The 24,245-nt window shown below is 40.8% G+C and overlaps 2 protein-coding genes across 3 annotated transcripts; one reads left to right on the forward strand and one right to left on the reverse strand.

Annotated features, from left to right (window-relative positions):
* Window positions 1-3,031: 3,031 nt before the first annotated feature.
* On the reverse strand, window positions 3,032-11,162 carry rasip1 (Ras interacting protein 1). 2 transcript variants are annotated; one of them, XM_030750943.1, is made up of 17 exons: window positions 10,918-11,162; window positions 10,652-10,684; window positions 10,124-10,245; window positions 9,430-9,881; window positions 8,991-9,251; window positions 8,639-8,880; window positions 8,395-8,559; window positions 7,656-7,860; window positions 7,045-7,343; window positions 6,776-6,937; window positions 5,883-5,923; window positions 5,450-5,604; window positions 5,184-5,296; window positions 4,211-4,505; window positions 3,901-4,064; window positions 3,672-3,813; window positions 3,032-3,570 (listed from the first exon to the last, which is right to left on the reverse strand). In XM_030750943.1, the coding sequence occupies exons 2-17, from the start codon at window positions 10,652-10,654 to the stop codon at window positions 3,392-3,394; spliced, it is 3,000 nt and encodes a 999-aa protein (XP_030606803.1). In that variant the 5' UTR covers window positions 10,655-10,684; window positions 10,918-11,162; the 3' UTR covers window positions 3,032-3,391. The 2 variants fall into 2 exon arrangements, with proteins under 2 accessions (XP_030606803.1, XP_030606804.1); XM_030750944.1 differs by lacking the exon at window positions 10,652-10,684.
* Window positions 11,163-13,402: 2,240 nt separating this feature from the next.
* Window positions 13,403-17,601, forward strand: cox6b2 (cytochrome c oxidase subunit 6B2). Its single transcript, XM_030750487.1, has 4 exons — window positions 13,403-13,559; window positions 13,991-14,137; window positions 16,695-16,795; window positions 17,178-17,601. The coding sequence occupies exons 2-4, from the start codon at window positions 14,032-14,034 to the stop codon at window positions 17,229-17,231; spliced, it is 261 nt and encodes an 86-aa protein (XP_030606347.1). The 5' UTR covers window positions 13,403-13,559; window positions 13,991-14,031; the 3' UTR covers window positions 17,232-17,601.
* Window positions 17,602-24,245: the final 6,644 nt, after the last annotated feature.

Consider the following 24,245-nt stretch of genomic DNA (forward strand, 5'->3'; position numbering starts at 1 on the left):
GCCCAAAGACTTTTTCTGCTCCATCAAAGGAGCGCTACATAAAATAAACATGGCCATCAGATTACCACGCTGAACACGGGGCCGCGTTAGCCCGCGCCGGCCGCCCTGCCGCCCAACCCCATGGCTCTATGGGAGTTAAGTGTGGGGTCCGCTCAGTCAACACCATGACGCAAAATGGAACAAGCCTCTGACAGAAGCCCCAGGCTGATGGAATAAGGCCCCTGCCCACAGGCCCCCTGGCCCGAGAGAAACATACTGAGCAAGAACGAGAGAGAGAGAAAGAGCAAGAGAAGCAGGAAAACAGAAGAAAAGAAGAGGGAAGAAGGGAAAAGGTAGAAGAGGGCATTTTGGAATAAAGGGAAAGACCACCAGTTCCAAATTTGTGCCCCTGTCCCAAATTGAACAGAATGCACACAAAGGCAAAGCTGCTTCAGAGAACCAGAAGCTCCAGGCAAGGACAGACAGCCGCCAGTGGAGAGAAGGCCACAGCAGGGCAAGACAGGGCAGGGTAAGATACAGTGGTTGGTGGTGGTGGTTGTAGCTGCCAGAGAGACTGTGAGGCTTACCTGGCTAGTCCTACTAACAGTGGACAGCCTCAGCTCAGTGGATCTGACCTCACAGGGGTTCCTTTATATCACTGCATATGTCTGTGTGCATTTGTGTGTAGGTGCATGCATGCGTGCACCAAAAAAAAAGAGAAAAGTTTATGTGTTTATGTGTGGAGTTCACGTTTGGGTGATGTAACTAGGAGAAAACAAATCTGTCCCTTGAGCTTTTCTCTTGGCCTTTTAATCACCTCACTGAGGTTCTGCTGTCGGGTTCATCATGGTTCTCTCCATCTCCAGCCTCAACCTTGTTCTGTTGTCTGACAGATGACAGAATGAAGCACCTCTGACCTTCTCTTCAGTCATCTCAAACCCCACACAGATTCCTACCCCCCCCCAGTCTGTCTCAGACAGGGCCATGCACAATATTCCACTCTCATTTTGTTTTAATCCGGAGCTGACTCTGGTGAATATGTCTCATACAGCCTGTTTCTTAAATGTTTTCAGTCAAACTGAGAAACCAGACTCCACACTACTACTATTAGTTTGGACTTAAACTCTCACAAATTTCCCTTCTGATTTCTTTGTATCACAACCTTCATCAGTGGTCCTATTGTCATAATTTTTTTTTGTTGCCATTTTTGCCTGATGTATGATCTGAAAAACCTTCTTATACTACAGGCTTTAGCATGACGCAAGGCTCAGTTAAAGTGCAACCAGATCACAAATAGATACTGAGGTTGTGCCAGGCTGTAGCTGTTAGTGTTAAGTGTGAGAGCCATGGGCTTTTTTTTTCTGGTTCCTGACTCCTGTGTGTGCACAATGAACACAATCACTGTGGTCCACTGGGCCTCACACCAGCAGCATTGCATTACCACCCTTGCCTCCCTACTGTTCTGCTTTTCTTTTCATCCTTGCCTCCTTTTCTTCTCTGACTCAGCTGTTTTGTAGGAAACTCCGTCTCTTTGAAGAAGGGAAGAATCTTTCATTACTCGACAGCAGGGAGAGAGAAAGAGATGATAGGGACAGAATAACTGCCCCATTGTCTTCACCCCCTCCCACTATCCACCAATGATAATTGTGTTGAGCTAATTACAGAGGATGGCAACAACAGGTGTGGGGCTGTGCACCTGGGTAAAGAAGTGTACTTAGTCCATGTGTGTGTCAGACAGAAAAAAAAAAAGGGTTGTGTGTGTCTGTGTGTGACTATGCAATTCTGGGTGAAAGTGACTCTGACATCGACACTTTGTTAGTGATTGAGATCACAGAAAACCTTGTGTGTGTCACATCCTTACAAAACCTCACTTGTTAGTGATAGTACTCAGACACTGGTCACCACATTGTATTACAGACTACTGTATTATCACACAATGAGTATGGACCTATACCAGTCTGACTTACATCTGTGTTTAATTATAAAGCTACAGACTACATCTGTATGGCATTACTGGAAAGATTAAATTAGCACACAACACAGTCTCACTCTCACTCATACGCCACATTGAATTTCAAATGAGAGCGATTACAATCACCTAATTGATGAATTTAACCACATGGAGGCTCTCCTCATGATTCATAATCTATAACTGGCCTTTCTCAGTGTCATGTTTTTTGATGTCCACACACTAGAAAGTGGGGGGACAGAACCAGAGGCAACAGTAATGACGTAAGCAGGGGGGGGGGTCTCTCACGGGACTGATGTTTTTTAGGGATTGTTTTTTTCTTTTTTCTTTTGGCTTTTACCGTAAAGGAACTCATCTGAAAAGCTGACCGGAAGAAAGGAAGCCATTTGGGTGGATGCCAAAGGAGGAGCATGATAACTTGAGTTCTTTGAGACGTCACAGAGCTTCACTGTCAAAACAAAGAAAGTTGGGAACTGTTTTCTAAAGACGTCTGGCTGACCCTGCAGTGAAATTGACTGGATATTACAAAACTGGATCAGACGCACTTTCATGTTACTCACTCTCAGTGATATCACCTGTCTGCTGTATATTCATGAGAGCTACTTGCTGTTTTATGCTTAATGAGCTGGACTTTTTCTTCAAGGAGTTAGGGGGATTGTACCACATTAATGAAAATTGAAACCATACCCATGAGTGTGTCACATTGACCAAAGGGAAATTAAAACTCACTCCTGCTTTTAAGTCACCAGCTTCGGCCTTTGCAACAGCTCACCTCGGTAAAGGTAACCTTTGAGTGTGATGATCACAGTCTCATTTTCTTGCCTGAGTCATGACCCTGCGTAAAATGCTACCATTATTACAGGAAATGAGAATGTGCCTTTGGATCAGTCGATAATGTAGTTATACAGTCACCTCCTTAGCAGTTCTACCTGCAGACTCATGGTTTATCCTACAAGTGGAATGAGTCCTGCATCGCCACCTTGTGGAATGTTTCTTTGGTGTAGGAGTAGAAGTGTGTGCCAAGCCCCAGGGGCCCTGCTGTGGGAAACAAGCTTGTCAAAGACCATTCGGAAACTGTAAGTCTTTTAGGCTAGAATTCAGCATTTTATTAAAAACAAGTAGTTTGAAAACATACACGGAAGCCAAGGAAAACAGTCATGTAAAGTAAAGCATAACACTATGTTACCTAACAGACATGGGGCTTTAGTCCTTGCTTTGAAACAAATCTTATAAAGACATACCAGAGCCAGTACATTTATTTTGCTTGACAATATCTAAGTGGATAAATGTGATGATATGAAGGTGTCAGGAAAAGCAACAACCAGCCAATAAAATACAAAAAGCATATCCGGTTTGTATTTTTCTGGTGTGCAGTTTGATGTTTTTTGGTGATATCCTTTTTACTTTGATGACCCATCAATACAGAGACATATATGGGCTTCCTCAGAGTCGAGTCCTCTGATTGGCAGGGAGCTCATCCTGGTCGAGTCCCCACAAGAAGGTGCGGAGACGTGTAACTTCTTTTTGTAGCTCAGGGCTTGGGATTGGCTGGGAGAGGTCAAGGCGTGGAGTCTCATTTGGCAGGATAAGAGGAGGATGGTCCAAAAAGCTCTCAAAGATGTCTGAAAAATGAGAAAAGATTGAGAAACAGTTTACTTAACATATAATCCCACTATTAATTATAGTTATTAAATTTTCAGTCATAAAGCTTTTAATTTATTACCTCCACTCAGTTCAGTGCCTGGCGGAGGGCCCCAGGATGCCGGTGGAGCTCTGGTGGGTCCCAGCTTGTAATGGGTGAGCAGGTGGTGCAGCTGAGAAGGACTTAACAAAACATGTTCTTCCTGTAGACTGGCCCAGGATGACTTGGAAATGAGAAGTTAATAGAGAAAATGTTAGATGGTGTTCCAGCAGAGGGCTGAAAGGGCATATTGCACATATAGCTGTGTTACCTGGATGAGGCGAGTCTTGGGAATACAGAGGAAGTTGACTGTGACTGACAGTTTCTTCATAAACTCAGAGGCGATGTCTCCTAATCCTGCCCCCTGTAGCCAGTCCAAAACCAGGTCCAAGTTTGTACGGATCTGTACTGCTCTGGACCATGAAAATAGTCCATCTGAAAACAAGGAAAAAGGATGTTGGAAAAAACAGAAAAAACTGTTTGTTGTGTCAGAAGAAGTAAAGTGGCGGGTCTTCCTTTTATGTATTTGTTTGTTTTTTTTAACCAATAACTACACAGGATTTCTTTCTGTGCCTTCTCACCTCTCTCCAGCAAAGTATTGAGCAAGGAGGTATTGGTGAAGAAGAAAAGATAGCCAAAGGTTTGCGAGGTGAGTGGTGGGGAAAGGCACGCCTCCCGCGACAGCATCAGGGAGCAGCGATACACTTCCACCAGTCCGGCAACCTTGGGCGGCAAGGCAGACACGTCATCCACCTCTCTTTCTCCTCCTTTTTTCTCTTCTCCCTCTGCAGCCTGAGCTCCATCCTTCTCTTTCTCCTTCTCCTCACTGGAGAATGGGTTGGTGTCCAGGAGGGCTGGAAGAAGGGAGTACAGTGTCTTTGTGGACAGAAAGGACAAAAAAATTGAGTTAATTTCTTTTATATTAAAAGTAAAATAAAATAAAAAAAACAAAACACTAGCAGTGGTTTGGTCTGTGATTCCACCATTTAGATCCAGACTGAAACACATTAACATTCATAGTTATCGTGACATTTTGTACAGACAGTAATGGTCCAAGTCTCTGACCTCTAGGGCCATCATTAGGTGAGACTTGGTGTTCATAAACAAATGCACAATTTTATAACATTAATGACACTTATGTCAACCTTAGTTGTGTTGCTATTTCCATGTCAGTATGTCCCACATCCATACAGTTTTTCCATACAAAACCTTATAAAAAACAGCAAAATTATGAATATGCAAATGAAATAGCACATCCTAAATATGGTCAGTTTACAGCTGATACATACTGTTCTCCCATAATGCAATACAATGCAAAGGAAATGGAGGAGCTGCATGCAGCTGGAGAAGATTAAAATCAATTGTGGGTGGTGGTGAGACTGTTCCAGAAAAGAACAGTTTTTATGTCCTAAGTCATTTGTGCTGTCTCTGTGAAGTTAAATAGAAACGGCTATCCGGAGTTACAGTATAACAGGCATGCAGCATTACAGAGAAAATGGTAAAATCGATTTTAAGCCATAAGAGATCACAATATGTAGAGTTTTTTTTCTTTACCTTGGTAAGGTGATACACACACTGCTGGAAGGTGTGCATAATGACATCATCCAACTGTGCCAGAGCTTCTGAGCAGGTGTCCATGTCAGCTGTCAAAACTGGATCCCCAGGCGCTTCAAAGAAACCATCATTAATGATCAATTCCAGGCTCAGTGTCAGCTTTCATTTCTGTGTTCAACTTTGCCAAATTCCTGTGCCAGTTTATACTTTTGATCTTCTAAAGGGTTTATTTATTTTTTGTTCTGTTGTTTTTAAATCATTCTCACCTTCAAACTCCCACTCTTTCTCCATCGCTTCTACTTTAACCTGGAAGAAGTTGAGGAGCTCTGTGGCATTTGACATCCAGAACATGAGCGGTCGAAGGTCAGATGACAGTTTCTGGACGTTTGGTGTGCTTATCTCTCCTTCTTGCTCTGTTGAACTGGACACAACATTTATGTAATGCCAAAGATATGTTAGTTGTTAAGTGTTGTGAACATTCCCTGTCAGTTTTGTGTTTGTGCTCTAAAAGAGAAATGATCCATGCTGGAAGTAAAAATAGAGTGAGTTATTATTATCCAGCTATATTCGAGGCAATGCTTTCATCATACCACAAAAATTTACAAAAGACATAACAGCACAAGCACAAATGTATCATGAATCACTCAGCTGGAAATCTCTAAACAGAGGAAACATTACGTAGGGCAAAAATGTTCTTACTTTTGCGTGGGATGCTTATCCCCAAATTCCTTAATGTTATCCTGCAAAGATAGTTGGAAACAGAAAAGAGGAGACTTAGTGTGGAGGTGGAGGAGGGGGAGTGGAGTCTAGCCCTGCAGCCTGGACAGTTAGAGCACATTTTCCAGCAGGAGGGAAGTGACATCAACTCATCCTCACTCCTGCTCATAAGCCAGTAGGCCGCAATGAAGGGCATATGTCTGTCTGCTGATTTTTCTGTCTGATCTCCTCAGATATATTATGAATTCATAGGTCATGCCATAGATAGGGGTTTTTTTTGTTTTTTTTGTTGCATTGGCAGCATAGCTCTTTGGGAAGGAATGTGTGTCTGTCAGATGGTCCATCACTTGTGTCTAGATTATCTCAACAGCTGGTGAATGGATTGCCTTGAACTTTGGTACAGAGACTTGTGATCCCTAGAGGATGATTCCTTCTGATTTAGCTGATCCCTACACTGTTTCATCAGCAGTAAGAAGAAAAATGGAAAGACTTGATCAAAAATTGAATTAAAAAAAATCCAGATACGGGCACTCAGGTAGGTTTGAAAAAGTAATAAAGCCTTTATTTCAGTGGGCAAGAGACATAAAAAATTACACCAATATGTATCAGCTGGCACATTCTCTTCACTGGGAGATTTTAGTGTGAAACATTTTGACTTTTCATGTAGCATCATTTAAAGTTTTAATTTTGTTCAGTACTTTGGTTTATGACCAGAAAATGCTAAACTGAGGTTAGCAAAAATAACATGTAAACAAGTAAAAATGCCAAACATGACACCTTTACGTACTAAGCCAGATCCATTGTACCACCAAGGCTCCCCATGTATATTCTTTTATCATATAAAGCCGTTGTTTTTGTTTGTTTGTGTTACTTACCCACACAATTTCTTTTATAAGATTGGCTGACTTGAGTAATATCTGTGGTAGGAGAGCAGGGTCCAGGTGTTTGGAGGCATGATCTATCATGATTGACAGGAGATAAGCAGGAGCTAAAGGCCCACCGCCAGAGTCGGGAGAGGAATTTCTGGAGATTATCTCCTAAGAGAAAAGTAAGGGATCAACATGTATGTCATAAAGGCTGTTTTTTCAACTAGATAAACTTTTATGGTCTGACTGTAGTTAAGTCTACTGTTTGCCCTTTTTACCTGTAACAAGGTATCTGAGTGGCGAGAATGGAATTTCAAAACTGCTTCAGTGGAGCCCAGGTACTGCCTCAGAGCTTCCTGTCTGTCCACCAGCCCTGAAGGGCAGCAGGTGGTGGAGGCATCAGTCTGCCACGGCAAGGTCAGTGCCAGCGGTGGGGGTGGAGTCACACGAGGGTCACGATACAAGAAAAGGAAGTGGTTCCCCAGACCAATCACATCCCCTGGCTTTAGGACTGTCTCCCTGTAAAGGGCCACTCCATTGTGCGTGACTGCACCTCCTCTGAAGGGTCGCATCAGGGCTGGGATAAAATTTATATAATATTATCTGGTTCAGTTTTGTTCAACAGTTCATGATAACCATCTCAAGGTAAAGACTCTACAGTATCAGAGGTAACCCCCAACAACCAAATGATCCCTTATGAACAATCACTTGGCAAAAGTGGGGAGGAAGAAGCCCCTTTTAACAGGAAGAAACCTCCAGCAAAACCAAGAGTTTACAGAGAAAAAAAGCATTGAGAACAATGATTGTGTCTTTGGACGTACCTGCTCTAGTTTTGTATTTTGTACAAGTGTGTGCAGCATGACTCTAATGATGATCTGTGCCAGTGTACCTTGTCCAGTGGGTGTCTCTGGAACAGCGGAGTCTCTTCGGACTAGTAAGTGTCTAGCCAAAAGGTCCGGAGCCGACAGGAATGTGTCCACCTTCAGTGGCCTCTTCCCCTTCCTCTCTCTCTCTCTATCCTTCTCTCTCTCTCTTATTGTGGGTTTTCTTCCAAACACGTGCATATGTCCCGACATGATGTACAAAACAAAATCCTAAACAAAACACACAGTGGGTCAGTGAGTCGGGGAGGTCTGTTATCTTTTAAGTGCTATAGTTTATATCAATCTTCTATCAGATTTTAAGCTGAACAGAAGGCAGTCGATAAGGAATGAAGTGTGTCACAGTTTATTACAATGGAGACCTGTGTGAGGTCATTGTGTGAGATGAAGTGATGTGCACAGAGGGGTTTTGTGCATTGGATGGATACATTTTCTGGCATTGTGCTGCTCTGAGGCTGTTTTGTGCTGGGTGGTGAATGGGAGAAGCATGTAGAGGGATGGAAACCCTGATGGTATGTGGCGATTACAGACATGCAGGTATGATGTAATGCACAGGGTGTGTGCATGCGTGTTCCTCAGCACAGCTCCACTACACCATGCCTGTTCCTTTGATTACGTGCACATCAGAGCGCATGTCAAAGAGTACATTGCTGTTTGTGTGTGTTCATGTGTTTACATAATGTACGTGTGTGTGGGTGTTGTTTGTGAGTATGTGTATGTGTGATACCATCTGTCAGCATGTCTTGCCTTGCTCTGATCATAACCCTGTAGCAACAGGAAGTAGGGTCGGTCTGTAGGTGGAAGGATCAGACTTTGTGACATCACTTCCAGATCACAGCTGGAATAATCCTTCTCGTCCTCTGCCGGCTGGTTTGTCCATCCAACCTTCGCTTCAGCTTTTGACGCCCTAATCTGCAGAAATGGTTTATGATGGTTAGAAGACCAAATGTGTGGTCAGTTCAGTTTCGACCTACTGCATCCTTCTCTTTACCTCTCCTGGGTGAGGGTTGATCATGCTCACAATGTTCTTCCTGTCATGCACCCCTCCACTGTTGTTAGGCCGATTTCCAGAACCGCGGGGGTCGTTGCTGACATGATTGCCTTGGCGACGCCGCAGACTAAGATTCATGTCACTGATGCTCCTCCTGAGCTCTGTGTTCCTTCCACGGTGACCCCGCTCGTCCTCCTCTGCTCCGCTGCCCGATGGCGTCCTTCTCCGCCGCCAGCGCACACCTGTTACCCAGACGACCCGAGCATCAATCAGTTTCACTCTGTGTTGTGCATAAATGGCCAGATTTTTCTTTTGCATGCTGCCACACCTGTCTGCGGTGCCTCACACATACCTTGGTTGTTCTCTGCTTCCCTCTCACGCTCCTTCTCCCTCTCAGATTCTTCTCTCTCATAGTCTTCCTTCCTTTGGATTTCAAAGCGCCGCTCAAATCCTTCCTTAGGCCGCCACATGTCCACTAACAACAAAGGACATTCCCATGGGGCAACGCTTCGCCGGCACTCTGTCTCCCATTTGATAGCTCCATCTGGCTGCTGGATGGGCTTTCCAATGACATCACACAATAGGAAGTCCTCGGGGCTGTGTTTCTGGAGAACTAGAAGGTAATGGAGGAAAGGAGGGGGAGGGAGAGGGAGAGGGTAATTATTTTTCCATAACACTACTGTTTATGTTTATATTAAGTCATTCCCAATTGGTAGAAAATATTTGAGCAAACAATTCCCAGTCATGGATCACAGCACATGTCCAAATGAGCCAAAATTTCCCTTTCATACCTGCGTCATCTGTCTCCTCCCGCTCTCTTTCAGTGTAGCGAGTGATGACCTGGGCAATGAGCTGCCTGGCTGTAGAGTGTATGTTGGCCAGCAGGGAGCGATAATTGGCTCCACTAGAGAGTGCATCCCCATAGATCTTGATCAGGCCTGGGGCGGAGGAAGAGGCAGGGGGCAAATAGTGGTGGGTGGAAGGGGCAGCAGAATGAGCCCAAACTTCTCTCTCCTTCTCTCCCACTGCACGGTCCCGGTCGCTGTTGGAACGCCCCCGCAGGAAGAGATGTGAAAGGCGTTTTGTGCGGGACTGGGGCGCAGCAGGCCGCGGCCTGAGGAAGGCCGGGGAAGGAGATGGGGATGGGGTAGGGGAAGCCAGCGAGGGGGTGGAGTTAGAAAGAGAAGAGGAAGGAGCAGAGGGGGCCTCGTGGAGAGAGGCTGCGTCAGAGCTGGTAGTTGACCTGGAAACAACAGAGGAGGGGAAGACAAATGGAAGAGAGAGGAAGCAGAAAGGAAGGGACCAGTCAGCTGTGAGTTATGACTGACAAACAACAAGGACTAAAATAAATGGAGGACAAGGATACAAATGACAGTGGAAGTAAGATAAGATAACATCAGTACACAAACTGAATTCTACCTGCATGATATGGACAACAACAAAACTCAAGATTAAAAAAAGTGAGTTAAAGAGCTTTGGACTGACTTGACAGAGAGAGCGCTGGGCCAACGACCACCGAGCTTTGCAAAGTGTTTCCTGGGGGAGTTGATCCACAAACCCACTGGGAAATGGAGTTTTCTGAAGCGAGGACTGCCAGATCCCTCCATCTGACCAAGAAGAATTCAGATATTTAAGAGAAACTGTCTTTTAAAATCACTTTAATAATCTATCTTATCGTAAGATATATAAACATTAGGTTTCCTCTAATCTACCTCCACACCATACCAAAGATTGTGTGTCACCAGTGCCAGGATATAAACAATATAACAATGGAATGATGTCAACCTTCAAAAATATCAACAGGATACCTACAGCAGGTTGTTAACATGACAAAAACAAATGAAAAGACATCAGCCCTCCCAACAGCCCTTGAAAATCACAGTATGTTTTTCCCATTCTCAAACAGGAAGCGTGTTTTTTAGGACTCGGGTCCAGCTGTCGCAGTGACAGGGAAAAACCCACTCCAAAGGTCACTGCCTGTACAATTCTCAGTAATGCTTCTATTTAACTTACCATCACAATTTAGGGCCACATGTTTTCTTTTACCTAAAATTAGAATATGGAGATAAAGGCAATTACTCTGTGGAAAATTAATTCATTTTTAAAGCTATTGCCTCAGACAGGTCATATCTAAACATGTGTCCACACCTAAAATCTGTTATTGGTATTCTAGGCAGAAAGGCCTCCTCTCCTAGAAAACGCCCTGGAATATTTTTGACAAAATGTGAAATATTAAAAGTAAAAGATGATTCAAATTATTTGGTTTTGAAGAAACTTACCCACAGTTACTTTGAATCCTTTTATAGTGTGTCTTTATTATCCTTTGCCACCAAAATGCAAATGCGCAGCTCAAAGCACCCTAAAAAACGTGTATTCTTCCTTCTCCTCAGGATGAAAATCCATTTTCTAAAGGCCTCGGCTCCTTAAAAATGTATAAAGACATCTTTAATTCTAAGAAAATGAAAGAAAATGCCCGTTTCATTAGTTTTTCACTCTAAGTGGCTGCTACCTCCCTCTCTATGGCTCTCGGCCGCTCTGGGTCTATAGATAGAGAAACCGGCCCATTGTTCTAAGTGACAGAATTTCCTTCCTTTGCTTTGGACAACACCTATATCCTGACTGAGTGAGAAAGAGAGGGAGAGTTTGGTAGAAGTGAGAGAAGAGTAAATTTATGCACACACACACGGGTGTTTGGCACCCTGTTGGGAATATAATATACTATATTGTAGTCAGCACAATACAATGTTGATATCTATCTTTTGGTCCTTCTGAGTGAAACGAAAATGTGCTGTCACTGTTTCGCAGACTTAAGCATAATTATATGAAAATGGGTCTAAGACCTTTATTGGATTTTAAATATTATTTTGATTTAAATCAGGTACTGTGTTGTGATTTCTGATGAGAAAGAAACACAAATGAGGACCCAGTTTGAAGTTTTGCTGAAAAGAGGATGAAGGAAACACACAGTGAGACAGGAAGCTAGAGCGAGGCACCTGTGATCTTTGACCTGGTCTTCAACAGGAAGATGTTGATCGAAAGAGAAAGGACTGTCATGGTCGTTGTAAAGGGCCAGTAACGTTTGTCCCATTTCAAAGGGTCCTTCAGCATTTCCAAGTTCCTGCAATGACTAAAGAGGGAAAGAATACATTACTTGTGCTTAAATGTGGACTAAATGTACAGCAATGGTAACATTTGCTGTTAATGTCAGTACCAATAAAGTATTATGACAATTTCACATTGTTTGATAAACAGGGAAGTACAGAATGTATCACCTACACTCACCAGTCACTTCAGTAGGTACACCTGTTCAACTGCTCGTTAGTGCTAATCTAATCAGTCGATCACATGGCAGCAACTCAATGCATTTAGGCATGTAGACATGGTCAAGACGATCTGCAGAAGTTAAAACTGAGCATCAAAATGGAGAAGAAAGGTGATTTAAGTGACTTTGAAAGTTTCAGAAAGTGCTGATCTACTGGGATTTTCTTGCATAACCTTTTCTAGGGTTTAGTGAGAATGGTCTGAAAAAGAGAAAATATCTAGTGAGTGACCGCTCTCTGGGTGAAAACACCTTGTTGATGCCAGTGGTCAGTGGAGAATGGCTGCTCCTTTGAGCTGATAGGAAGGCAACAGTATCTCAGATAACCACTTGTTACAACTAAGATATGCAGAAGAGCGTAGGTGGTTGTGTAATGGTCTGGGGCATATTTTCTTGGCACACTTTGGGCCCCTTAGTACTGACTGAGTATTGTTTAAACACCACAGCCTACCTGAGTATCTTTGAGGACCATGTCCATCCCTTTATGACCACAGTGTACCCAACTTCTGACGTCTGCTTCCAGCAGGATAATGTGCCATGTCACTAAGCTCAGATCATCCCAAACTGGTTTCTTGAACATGAAAATGAGTTCACTGTAATCAAATGGTGTCCACAGTCACCAGATCTCAGTCCAATAGAGCACATTTGGGATATGGTGAAATAGGAGATGAACATCATGGAAGTGCAGCCAACAAATCTGCAGCAATTGTGTGATGCTGTCATGTCATTATGGACCAAAATCTCTGAGGGATGTTTCCAGCACCTTGTTGAATCTATGCAATGAAGAATTAAGGCAGTTCTGAAGGCAAAAGGGAGTCCAACTCACCACTAACAAGATGTAACTAATGAAGTGGCCGGTGGGTATATATGCAACATACTGTATTTAAAAGCAATGTTTGGTGATGATCAAACCTGAGTTTCAAACAGAAGAAGACTTCAACAAAATAAAAAATCCTGGGTTAAGCTACGTTTTGAAAAATTGCTGTTAATAGATTACATATTTTTTTCTGTCTACTATGTCACAGTGTCGGAAACAGCAGGGTGGAAAAAACCCAGCAAAACATGAGAGCACATTAACAGGAGAAAAAACAGGAAGGTATCTGATTTAAAATAGAAAAAAGAAAAAAAAAGAGAGCGAGAAATATATTCTGGGTCTGGCATTGATTTAATCTGAGGTCTAAGTGATTTAAAACCAAACAGCCTTAAAGGCAAGAAGGTGAGGTCATCTTTTGATCCCAAATCTGGAAATATTATGTCGCAAAATCAAAACCACTGCTTTCCCTCAAGCGGCAACAACTGTGCAGGTCACATGGGGGGGAAGGATAGAGACTGAAATAAATAAATAAATAAAAATAAAATAAATAATCTAAATTGTGAACTTCTTCTTTGGCCCACGAAGTATTTCTTATTTGGTCACACGCTAACATTTTACCTCTGAAAAACAATATACACGTAATTTTATCCAAAAACATGCCTGGAAAAGAAGAATATCTGTCGCAGAAAACAAACCAAACATACGTCTCACAAACCTATCCCAGGAGGCCTTGCGCGGTGGAGGAAGGACATTTTTCTGGAGCGGACGCGTTAAAGAAACGTTTCAAGGTTAGCTGCTAATAACTTCGAAGTTTTTGGTTATTTTCCGAACTTTCTTGGCACCTTTGAGGGTGTCTTTCCAGTGTTTCTTTGGCGTTTGAAGCAATTTTAAGAACAGCATTTATCTTGCCACCGTATACACATAGATTGACTCGTTAGTAGTGAGCTAACAGCTAAGCGTTAGCAAGTGTCCTCTAAGTTTTTATCAATTTGTTTATTTGGGTGTGGTTATATTAGCTGTGCTCATTTCTGTACTGAGCTGTGTGGTTATGACAAGCGAGTTAAACGTATAACTTGTGTTTCCGAGTTTATTTGAGCAGCACTAAGACTGAACAAAGCAGTTCAGTGTAGCTCGGCTACCTAACGTCCATCTTGTATTAGGTCCCATTAATTAAATGTGTCGTTTGTTTTACGCGCTTATATTCCTGTTTCCTCTGCAGGCTGTCTCACACCGTACCCTGACCGAAGGATAGAAAAAAAAATGTCTGAGGCCGTGTCAGATAAGATCAAGAACTACAGGACGGCTCCGTTTGACGCCCGATTCCCCAACACCAACCAGACCCGAAACTGTTTCCAGAACTACCTGGGTGAGGACCACTGTGCTGTAATCGCACATTAACCTGACCAGAAATCTGTCCTAATATCACAGTATACCCCTGTGTGTATACTTATTAGTGTTAGGGCTACACGTATTTATTATAGTTCTTAACAGATGGGTCCAGTTTATTAATAGAAGAAACATTAATCTAAAACTCCTGCATATGGAAGACAAACCAACCAACACTAGTGTTAAAAAATCCACTAATTTCTTTACATCTTGCTATGGAAAATGGGAAGTAAGTGCAGCAGTTTATTGAAACGTGGGCAAGCACACATGGAAATGCAGCATATAAGACAAAAACAGAGCTTGTACAATTCTAACGAAGTATTTGGCCTTTGTTTTTCAACTCAGCCTGAACTCTCTCACACAGCTTTCTTGTAATGTCTAAGCAGTCTTCAGGAATAGTTCTCCACTCTTCTTGAAGGATGTTCAGATCTCTTCTTTGGATGTTGGCTGCCTTTTGTTGTGTTCTATGTAAAGATGTGCCCACACTGCTTCAGTAATGTTGAGGTCTGGGTCCTGGGGAGGTCAGTCCATGACAGTGATAGTGTTCCATGTGTGTTTTTCCTATCTAGGTATGGTTTTACTGCATTGGCAGTGTGTTTGTGATCATTGTGATACTGAAAAATGAAGCTGTTGCCAATCAGAAGCTTTCTAGATGGAATTACATGGTGTATCAAAATCTGATTGTACATTTCTGTGTCCATAATTCCATCAATTTTGACAAGCTCTACAATACCACTGGCTGAAATGCAGCCCTAAACCATGACAGAGCCTCCACCTTGTTTTACAGATGGCTGTAGACACTCACTGTTGTACCTCTCTCCTGACTGCCTCCATATTTCAAATTTGGATTCATCACTCCATCAGCGCTGTTGTCACTGATTTTCAGTCCAGTTCTTGTGTAATTTGGCATACCTCAGCCTTTTCTCCCTGTTTCCCTTCCTTAAGAATAGCTTATTGACAGCTGCCCTTCCACTGAGACCATTTCTTTTTAGGCTTCAGTGAGAAGTAGATGGATCAAGAGCCATCGCTCGGGTTCTTGGTCAGGTCTTTGTTGGAATTAAAAAATTTTTTTTATTTTTTTTTAAACTCCTTAAGAACAGTATCCTTCAGAAACTGTTCATCTGCTTTAGATGGCCTTTTTTTTTTTTTTTTTTTTTTTTTTTTTTAAAGGCCTGCCACTTTTGTCCTTTTTCCACTTTCCAATTAACTAATTAGGACACTGCACACCATGCTGAGATATGCCAAGTTTCTGGCTAATAGTTCTTTGGGAATCACCTTGTTGGTGTAAAAATACTATTTTATACCTGTCACACTGTGTAATCTTTGGCATTTTTAATAGATTCAACTATAGAAATGGTGACTTGTGCTACTAACAGAGTGCCTGAAGATGCCATTTAAAATGAGTTCTAAGCTGTTTATGTGCAGGTACAACATTGGTTCATCTGTCGAGTTAAGTCCCTTTTTAAATGTTTCATGGGTTGATGTTAAGACAAATTTTTTAAAAATTCCTCTGAAAATGGTCAGGTACAGGACTGGATGGAAAATGAGTGAAAAGGCAGAAAGACTTTGAAATATTGTCAGAAAGCCTGGAGAACTGTTGCTCTAGACCACTTTAAAAACAAAAAGTCTGGCTCGTTGGAAGCAAAATGTACAGAAACGAAAGGTGGCTCAATAATTTTGCGCTGTATTGTATGTCATGTTTTTTTTTATTACCCTTACATTTACTTCTTAAGATATCTAGTTATTCAAAAACATTTAGGGGTGACAATTTTTGACAAATTATTTATTGAAAGAGTAACTACAGGAATACTCCGATGAACCCATTAGTCATGTTCAGATTTCACTGTGAACCCTGCAAAGTGCATGTTATAATGCCCAGTGACAGACTATTACGCCACCGTCACCCTGTAACATAGTTCATCCAAGTATTATGATGAAGTCTGATATGTAAAAACCATTTTCTTTATAATTGCTTTTCAAAAAGGGTGTTTATAAAAAAATTAGTACGAGTAAAAGATGCCTGACTTGATGACTGTGAAACACATTTTTTTTTTTTTTAAAGGACCAGATGGAAAGCTTTACTTGCCTTCAGATGGGTATTTTAAACCTTTTCATAAATCAACCAGAAGAAGAAGAAAAAAAGATCTAAATGTATGGTGGTTTTCTGGCTGTTAGCGTTCTGTGTTCGTTCATCATCCATCTTGAGGTAAATGTGTGGGGATATACACGTCTCTTCTTTACAAAATAGCAGCTTCCAAGATAAACCATTTTCAGGCTAAATTAGATAAAAATGAGATAAAAAAGCAGTGCGGTAACAGCAGCTGCTGCACTGAACAGACAACAGCTATTGTTATTCATGCAGCTGATCAAACAAATCCTGAAGAGAAACCACTGAGAAGGACAAAATGCAAGACTTATTCTCCAAGTAAGATTAGATAACCAGAATAAGCTCTTAGTTGCATTTCATGGTAGCACTATTTGTGCTCAAGATTACTTTTATCATATAAATAAACCTTGAACCCTTTTTGCTCCTCCAGACTTCCACAGGTGCAACAAAGCCCTGACCGCTAAAGGCCATGATGTTTCTCCCTGCGAGTGGTACCATAGGGTTTACAAGAGCCTCTGCCCAATGAGCTGGGTAAGTTTGAGGAGAAGCTGCAGAGGTTTCTGACTGGGCGGTTTGGTTTATACTCTGCTGTACTACGACTTTTGCATAATATGTAAAAAAAAAAATTCTGAATGACTAGTTCATTAGTTAACTATATGTATTTTGGGGCTTTTTAAGTACTTTAGGCTGCATGTCTTTTATCATATTTACTGTTGTGACAAAAAGTTCTCTGCTGCTGCGTGTGTTGCAGTCAAAGTTGGAAACCTCTTTTACAGTTGATGTTTTGAAACTGTTTCCTGATCACATGTAACTTGTGAGCGAATGTTTTGTCTCATCATTGTTGTTTCCAAGGTTAAGAAGTAGGAGTTAGTTTGTGACACACAGACCTTGTTTTCTCTGATGTCTCCTGCAGGTTTCTAAGTGGGACGAGCAGATAGAGAATGGAAGTTTCCCCGGAAAGATCTGAACTCAGCAGCTGTGACAGTTGGCTGCAGGACTGTTACTTGCACCTCGACCTCTGTCATGTGCCTGCAAATGTCTTTACAGCCATTGTCCTTTCATCATTATCATTGATCTTACAAACAAACTAAAAACACGCACAACTAGCACCATTTGTAATCCTAGAACACTAACGTCGGGTGATTTTTCAGCCACACGAAAGAGTGATAGTTACAAAACTCATGTTGGTGTTCTAGGGTTAAGTTCAAACATTTCTCATCTGTTATAAACTGCTCTTATAGTTTGGTTGATTTAATGGATAATGGAAGTTCATTATTGTGCTGTCTTGGATTGACTTCTGGGTCTCCAGAGAGCAATAAATTGATTTCACAAAGCAAGACTGAGTGGCTCTGTAATGAATAAGTTTCTGTGCATGTTTAGGAGAAGAGGAGAGGGGCTGGATTTATTTTTCCCTCAAGTGTTTGATGGTCTTAACTGTGTTAAAAGGTATGGAAGCTTCTTTCTGCCCCTGGAAAAGAAAAAAACTTTTTAGTCAAGTCAGAATTTCAGGTTATTGTCTAAAAATTTCATCATTTGAGTTATTTTCTCAGCATTTCAAGTTAGTAAGTTAAAATTGAGATGACACATGATACAACTCCCCAAGAAAAGTCAGTTACTAATATATTTTCTAAAGCTTTATCTGACTACACAGATGTTTGCTCACAGTGGCTTTCTTATGTATTTGTCCACTTTAGTCATAAAGTTTAGTCTGGAATAAACACTTTGCCATTAACAGGTTTTTAATTCCTGTCGCCCTCCTGTGTTAACCAGCATGGCCTTCAGCTGTCCTGTAGCCCCATTATTCTTGTGTCACAGTATAATGGGGTTACTATCAGTGATGATGTCATGAATAAGCAATTTTATTTCATCCTCTTTAAAACTTTCCTCACATGTGCTCTCTGAAAACTGAAGGGAACTTTTTTTTTTTTAACCCCCTTCTGGTTGGTGGTGGTAGTGATGAGGTCAAACGCTGATTGATTTTTTTTTTTTTTTTTTAATCTCCCTTTTTACCACAAGGTGGCACAATTAGTCCACTATTTTGCTACTCGGAATCGTGCCAAAAATGCTTGAAATAACCCTTTACATACCGTTTCAGTCAAATCTGACATGTTTTTACAATAGACAGCAGGGAAAATACCCTTAATGATGGTCTTTTAGCCTGGAATTTGATGACCTTACCTCAAGTGGCCCTTGACACAAACATAAGAGCTACAATAGGGTTACACTGTGATGCAGTGAATAGCACTATAGCCTCACAGCAAGAAGGTTCCAGGTTCGAATCCCAGCTGGGGTTTTCTGTGTGGGCTTCCTCTGTGTATTTCAGCTTCCAGCCACAGTCCAAAGACGGGTGTTCAATTAATTGGTGATTCTAAATTGGCTGTGAATGTGAGGCAGATGAAGTGCTTTGAATGGTCAGTAAGACTAGAAAAGCACTAAATGCATAAATGTGAGTATGTTTGCAAGTGCAATGTAGAAAAAAATCATTGAAAAATAAATCAATTATTGTGAGCTACCTGAGATTAAACTGATCTGAGATTAAAACATCAAAAGAGAGACTGGGGTTTATAATTTTAGATGGTAGTTATGAGGATATTTTTCATCAGTGAGAACAGTGATTAACAGTTACAGTGGTTAAACAATAAATCCCAAATGTTCCAGCCATTTTCACTTTCAATAAAAAATATAACAACTATGGTCTCTTGGGTAAAACAACTGTGTGTGAGATGTTCTCCAAAAATTGTGTTGTAAAATCTAAAAAATTGCATTCTTCCTGCTCTCCTTCCTGGATGTCAGATTTGTGCATTCTATCTCGATCTGTAGTTTAAAATTTTGTACAGACATGAGGGGAATTCTTGGCCTGAATCAAAACTGACCATACAATACAGTGAAGGCACAAACCGAATATAAGGGTTCAAATTTTGGGTCAGCGATTAAGAAAGGTTGCTGGTGCTACACCCAAATTTATGCCAGCAAACTATTTCAAGTGTGGAAACAGTAGTGGATTTCATCAGAGGTGGGTGTGTGGCGACAGCCCGGTCAACTGAACTCCTCTCGCTGTGACACAGAAAGAAGACAGAGTCAGTATGGCACAAAGATTTTGGAGGACTTGTAATGAACTGATGAGTCATAAAATTATAATTATTGTAAGAACTTTATTGGGTACATCAGTCTTAAAATACGTTTGTATAAAACACGCAAGCACCTAAAACTTACATATTATATGCTGAATATTAGTTTCCATTTATTATTTGAGTCAAAGTTTATTCACTAGAGTTTTAAAGGTGAACACAGTGCTGCAGTCCTTACAATCTTCATGTGAAACTGTCACATTTTCTTTTAGTTTATTACACATCTCATATTTACTTGGACTCTGTGTCTCGCAGATGTTTTAAAACCTGTTCCTATACTATGCAACAGTAATCTGTGGCACAGCTAAATGGGTTTATGTCCCTCCTATGATTTGATGAACTGAAGGAAAAATTCCATGAGACATAAAGAATTCATTTTTTATTATTTATAAGTCTATGACTGCCACTACTCTGTAAATACCAGCTAAATGACTCAGCAGGAGGGTTCCTATTCTGTATTAAAATACGCTTGTTTGGATCAATAGCAAATCTGAAACACGAGGTGGCAGTGTTGCACTTAGTAAAAGTCAGTAAATGCCAAACTCTAGTTAATGTACCATCCCTCCACAGTCTGTCAGATCTTAACAAGTAAAATAAATGACCTCCTAACCCTCATGACCCAGAATCTTCACATTATTAACGTATACTCACCCAGAGGCAGACAGCTCAAATGCCATGATGCCCAGGGGAGATATATGACTTTCATTATGAAGCTGTACTATTGGAATGAATGCAGAATGTGTTTTAACAAAATCTGAAATAACCAAGGCCTTCCTTTAAAAAGATATCTGGGTAGCAGCATATGACTATCAAACTCTGATGCTTCTCTTTGACTCAGAGGAGCTAAAAGAGTTTTAAATGTTAATAGTCAGCCCACTGTATAGTTTTCCAGTTTGCCTCAATCCAATAACCCAACAAAGGTATAATAGTCAATTAAAATTAAATTAAAAACTAAAATTAGTTGCGACAAACAGTTTTAAATGAAATAAACATTAAAAACTATGGTTGGAAATAACAAGAGCTTACTGAAAAAAAAATGTAATTAAGTATCATTAGCTATTGGTGCATACAGTCATGGTCAAAAGAAAGCAAGTTTGTTCAGTTCTGAGGTTTTACATATCCAGATACACTCCTACAATGGTGGGGCGTTTCCAGACTTTTCTCTCTCTCTCTCTTTTTTTTTTTTTTTTTTTTTGTGGTTTCACTAAAAGTACAAGTACCTAAATTAAAAGGGCATATTATGCATGATCATATAGGTTATATTATCGACTGATCAATTATGTAGCATCACTTAGTAAATTTATATTTTAAATTTCCAAAATAAAACAAGTAAAGGACAATCTTTGCATCCAAATATAGTGGTGCAGAAGCAGAAAGACCACGTGTCATAAAAACAAGAAAAATCAAATATTTTAGAAATCTGTTAAAAACATGTTTAAAACTAAAAAATAATTAATTTCCTGAAACAAATTAACGTTTTAAATCCAAATTTGAGCCGCCACTAGACTTCTCTGAGAAGTCCGAAATTAATCAAGCATAACATGCAACTACTAAAACTAAATTTTCTGTTCATGAATGTAAGCAAATAACTAATTTGGCATCAAACAGCTTGTGTATACTGGTGGGTTAAACGTTGCAGAAAGATCAAAATGATCTCAATAATTAGAAATACTGTTAATTTAGGACACCTGTGGCACAAACCTTACACTGGGTGGTGGTCTAATAAATTTGTTACGCACTATATATTAACACTGTAGTTCAATAAAAGCTGCATTACACCACTGGTTTTATCCACGCTCTCATCCAAATGTCACGGGCACTGTCAGATTAACAGTACTTAGTAGTAACATGGCACTGGTTGATTGGAGACACAAGAAGAGGCCAGTGCCACACTATACCCCAACAATAGACACAACCCTGGACAAGTCGGACCCTTTTGTTGGCTTCATATGTTAAAAAAAAATACTTGAATAACCAGTTTTATGTACACCTAATTAAAGAGAAATGTAAATAAATTATTATATTAGTCCAATCAAATGAACCGGTAAAAAGGTGATGATCAGTGCTGAGATCTGAGGTAGTTCCAGTTAAATGTAACATTTGATCATGTTAAAAGTCGAGAGTGAACAATGTTAGAAATAAATATACTTCCCACCTGCAGCCTTATCTGGAAATAATAAAAGAGGTAAGTTTCAGAGAATGACTCTGTGACTTCCTGACAGGGAGATTATTTTAAGATTATGAACTGATGTCTGTGGTTCTTATGAAGCTGCTATTACACGCTGTATGGAAATTTAGGAGATCTTGCACTGCAGGAGAAGAGTGACTGTGATTCACACAGGCCAGAGCTGAACAAAGAAAAATACATGTGTTTTTTATTTATTTAAGAAAATACAGTCAAACCAACAAGTTTGATGAGCCTTGTACACATCAATTTAAATAAGCGTTTAGTGTCTTGGAGTTGCTGTCCTCATATTTCTACAGCAAGGTTACGCCATAAGTTTTCTTATTTGCAGCATCACTGACAGCAGCTGTATGTGAGGTTCCTTTAAACGTGGGTGGCTTCTTCCCTTTTAGCCTTTCGAGGAATCACAACTATTTTATTTGATTTCGATGTGCTGATGTTCAGGTTCTGGGCTTTCAGTGCCTTAAGGGCTTGTTAAAAATATTCTTTGTGCTTCTAACACCCCACTTCTCTGTGCCAGCATCTCAACTTTGCTGCTGAAAAAGAAAAGAAAATCTGCAGCATCTCCTCTGGAGATTTGACCTGAGTGAGAAAATCATACGACATCTGAGAAATCACACGTACACAGGGGCACCGAGACAGAGGAAAAGGAAGTGATGAAAGCTCTGACTATTGTTGCGAGATGTTTCTGTCATTTCAGAGCTTTTAATACAGACTTACATTAATTTCCTGCACACTTGCGCTAACCACTTCTTCCCTAATCCGTACCCTGAACTGAAATCAAGTCTTCACCTTAAAACTTAATGATTTATGTTATCAGAACTTGCTTTTCTTCCCCTAAAGGATGTTGACTCCACCACAAATGTGTGTGTGCTTCCTCAGTATTGCTAATGGTTTAAAAGCATCAACTTGTGTTTTTAAATTTGTCTTCTATCAGACTATTTATTTCAGTTTTGTTTAAACAGTGTTATCCTGTAATACGGTTCATATGAAAAGTAGAAGTAATGAAACACTATCATCATTTCTCATTTCTGTAAAGTAGCCTACAGCACCTCTTAGAAAATTTGCTTTCAGAGTTACAGCATATAATGTAATATATACACTCACTGGCTACTTCATTAGGTACACTTTGTTCATACAAATATCCAATCAGCCAATCACATGGCAGCAACTCAATTCATTTAGTCATGTAGACATGATCAAGACGACCTGCTGAAGTTCAAACTGAGCATCAAAATGGGAAAGAAAGGTGATTTAAATGACTTTGAACATGTTGGTGATAGGCAGACTGCTCTGAGTATTTTAGAAACTGTTGATCTGTTGGGGTTTTCCCCACACAATCATCTCTAGGGTTTGTAAAGAATGGTCTGAAAAAGAGAAAATATCCAGTGAGCAGCAGTTCTCTGGGTGCAAATGTCTTGCTGAGGCCAGAGGTCAGAGGAGAATGACCACTCATTACAGCAAGATATGCAGAAGGGCATCCCTGAATGCACAACATGTCAGAACTTGAAGCAGATGGGCTATGACAGCAGAAGACCACACCGGGTGCCACTCCTGTCAGGAAAGAGCATGAAAGTGAGGCCACAGTTCACACGGGCTCACCAAAACTGGACAGCTAAAGTTTGACCCTAATTGGGTCACACAGTAGGACCATGATGCCAAGCACAGCAGCAAATGTACAACAGAATGGTTGAAATAGAAAAGCATCAAGCTGATGCAATGACCCAAAATCCAGATCTAAACCTGAATGAAATGCTGTGGTGGGACCCTTAGAGAGCTGTGCATAAATGAATGCCTGCAAACCTCAATGAACTGAAGCAAAGCTGTAAAGAAGTGAGGCAATATTTCCTGACAATGATGCAAGAGACTGATCCAGGAAAACAAAACAACAGCTGCTGAAAGTGTTTCTACAGGCTGAAGGATGAAGGGGGTACCATATTTTTCGGACCATAAGGCGCACTATCAATGAACGGGTCTATTTTCACACATAAGGCGCACCGGGTTCAACTCATTCACAGTAACTCAGAATATTGTTCAGTTGTAACAAATACAGAAAAATACCCTCACATTTTAAATTCCTCATCTTCAGTGTCTGAGTTGAAGAGTTGGGAGATTTCGGCATCAAGCATGCTGGGCTCCCTCTCGTCATTATCCGAGTCAGTCTCGTTGTTACTGTTTTGTTTTTGTTGCGGCACACAGCAACCATTTAATTGTTAATAAAAGGGCAACTTTTGCTGGCAATCTCTCGCCATCTTCTTCAACGTCTTAACAGACGCTGCAATATATTCTTTATTAATGAAGGTAAGAACAAGTAATTTCTTCATTTTCTATATAAGCCCTTCCTAAATCCTGTGCGCCTGTCTATTTACTGATATCAGCAAAGAAAAATATTTAAAAAACAACAACAACACCTGAAACCTGAAAACTCAGCTGTCACCGTGTTTTGTGTACGTACAGTGCTCGTACTGCGTCCCTTCATACGCTGTGGCATCGCCCGGACCTCTCTTGGGCACAGAGGAAAACAGCACACACACACCCCCCCGGGCCTCGATTCGTCCTTTAGCAACTTTTGAGACAGCCAACAGCGAATTTTGTTGCACAAAAGTTGGCAACAGCGCCGGCCGCTGATCGCTAGATTACACATAAATATCCGGGGCAGTATAGATGA

The sequence above is a fragment of the Archocentrus centrarchus genome, chromosome 16 (assembly GCF_007364275.1).
Source record: "Archocentrus centrarchus isolate MPI-CPG fArcCen1 chromosome 16, fArcCen1, whole genome shotgun sequence".
Taxonomy (NCBI): domain Eukaryota; kingdom Metazoa; phylum Chordata; class Actinopteri; order Cichliformes; family Cichlidae; genus Archocentrus; species Archocentrus centrarchus.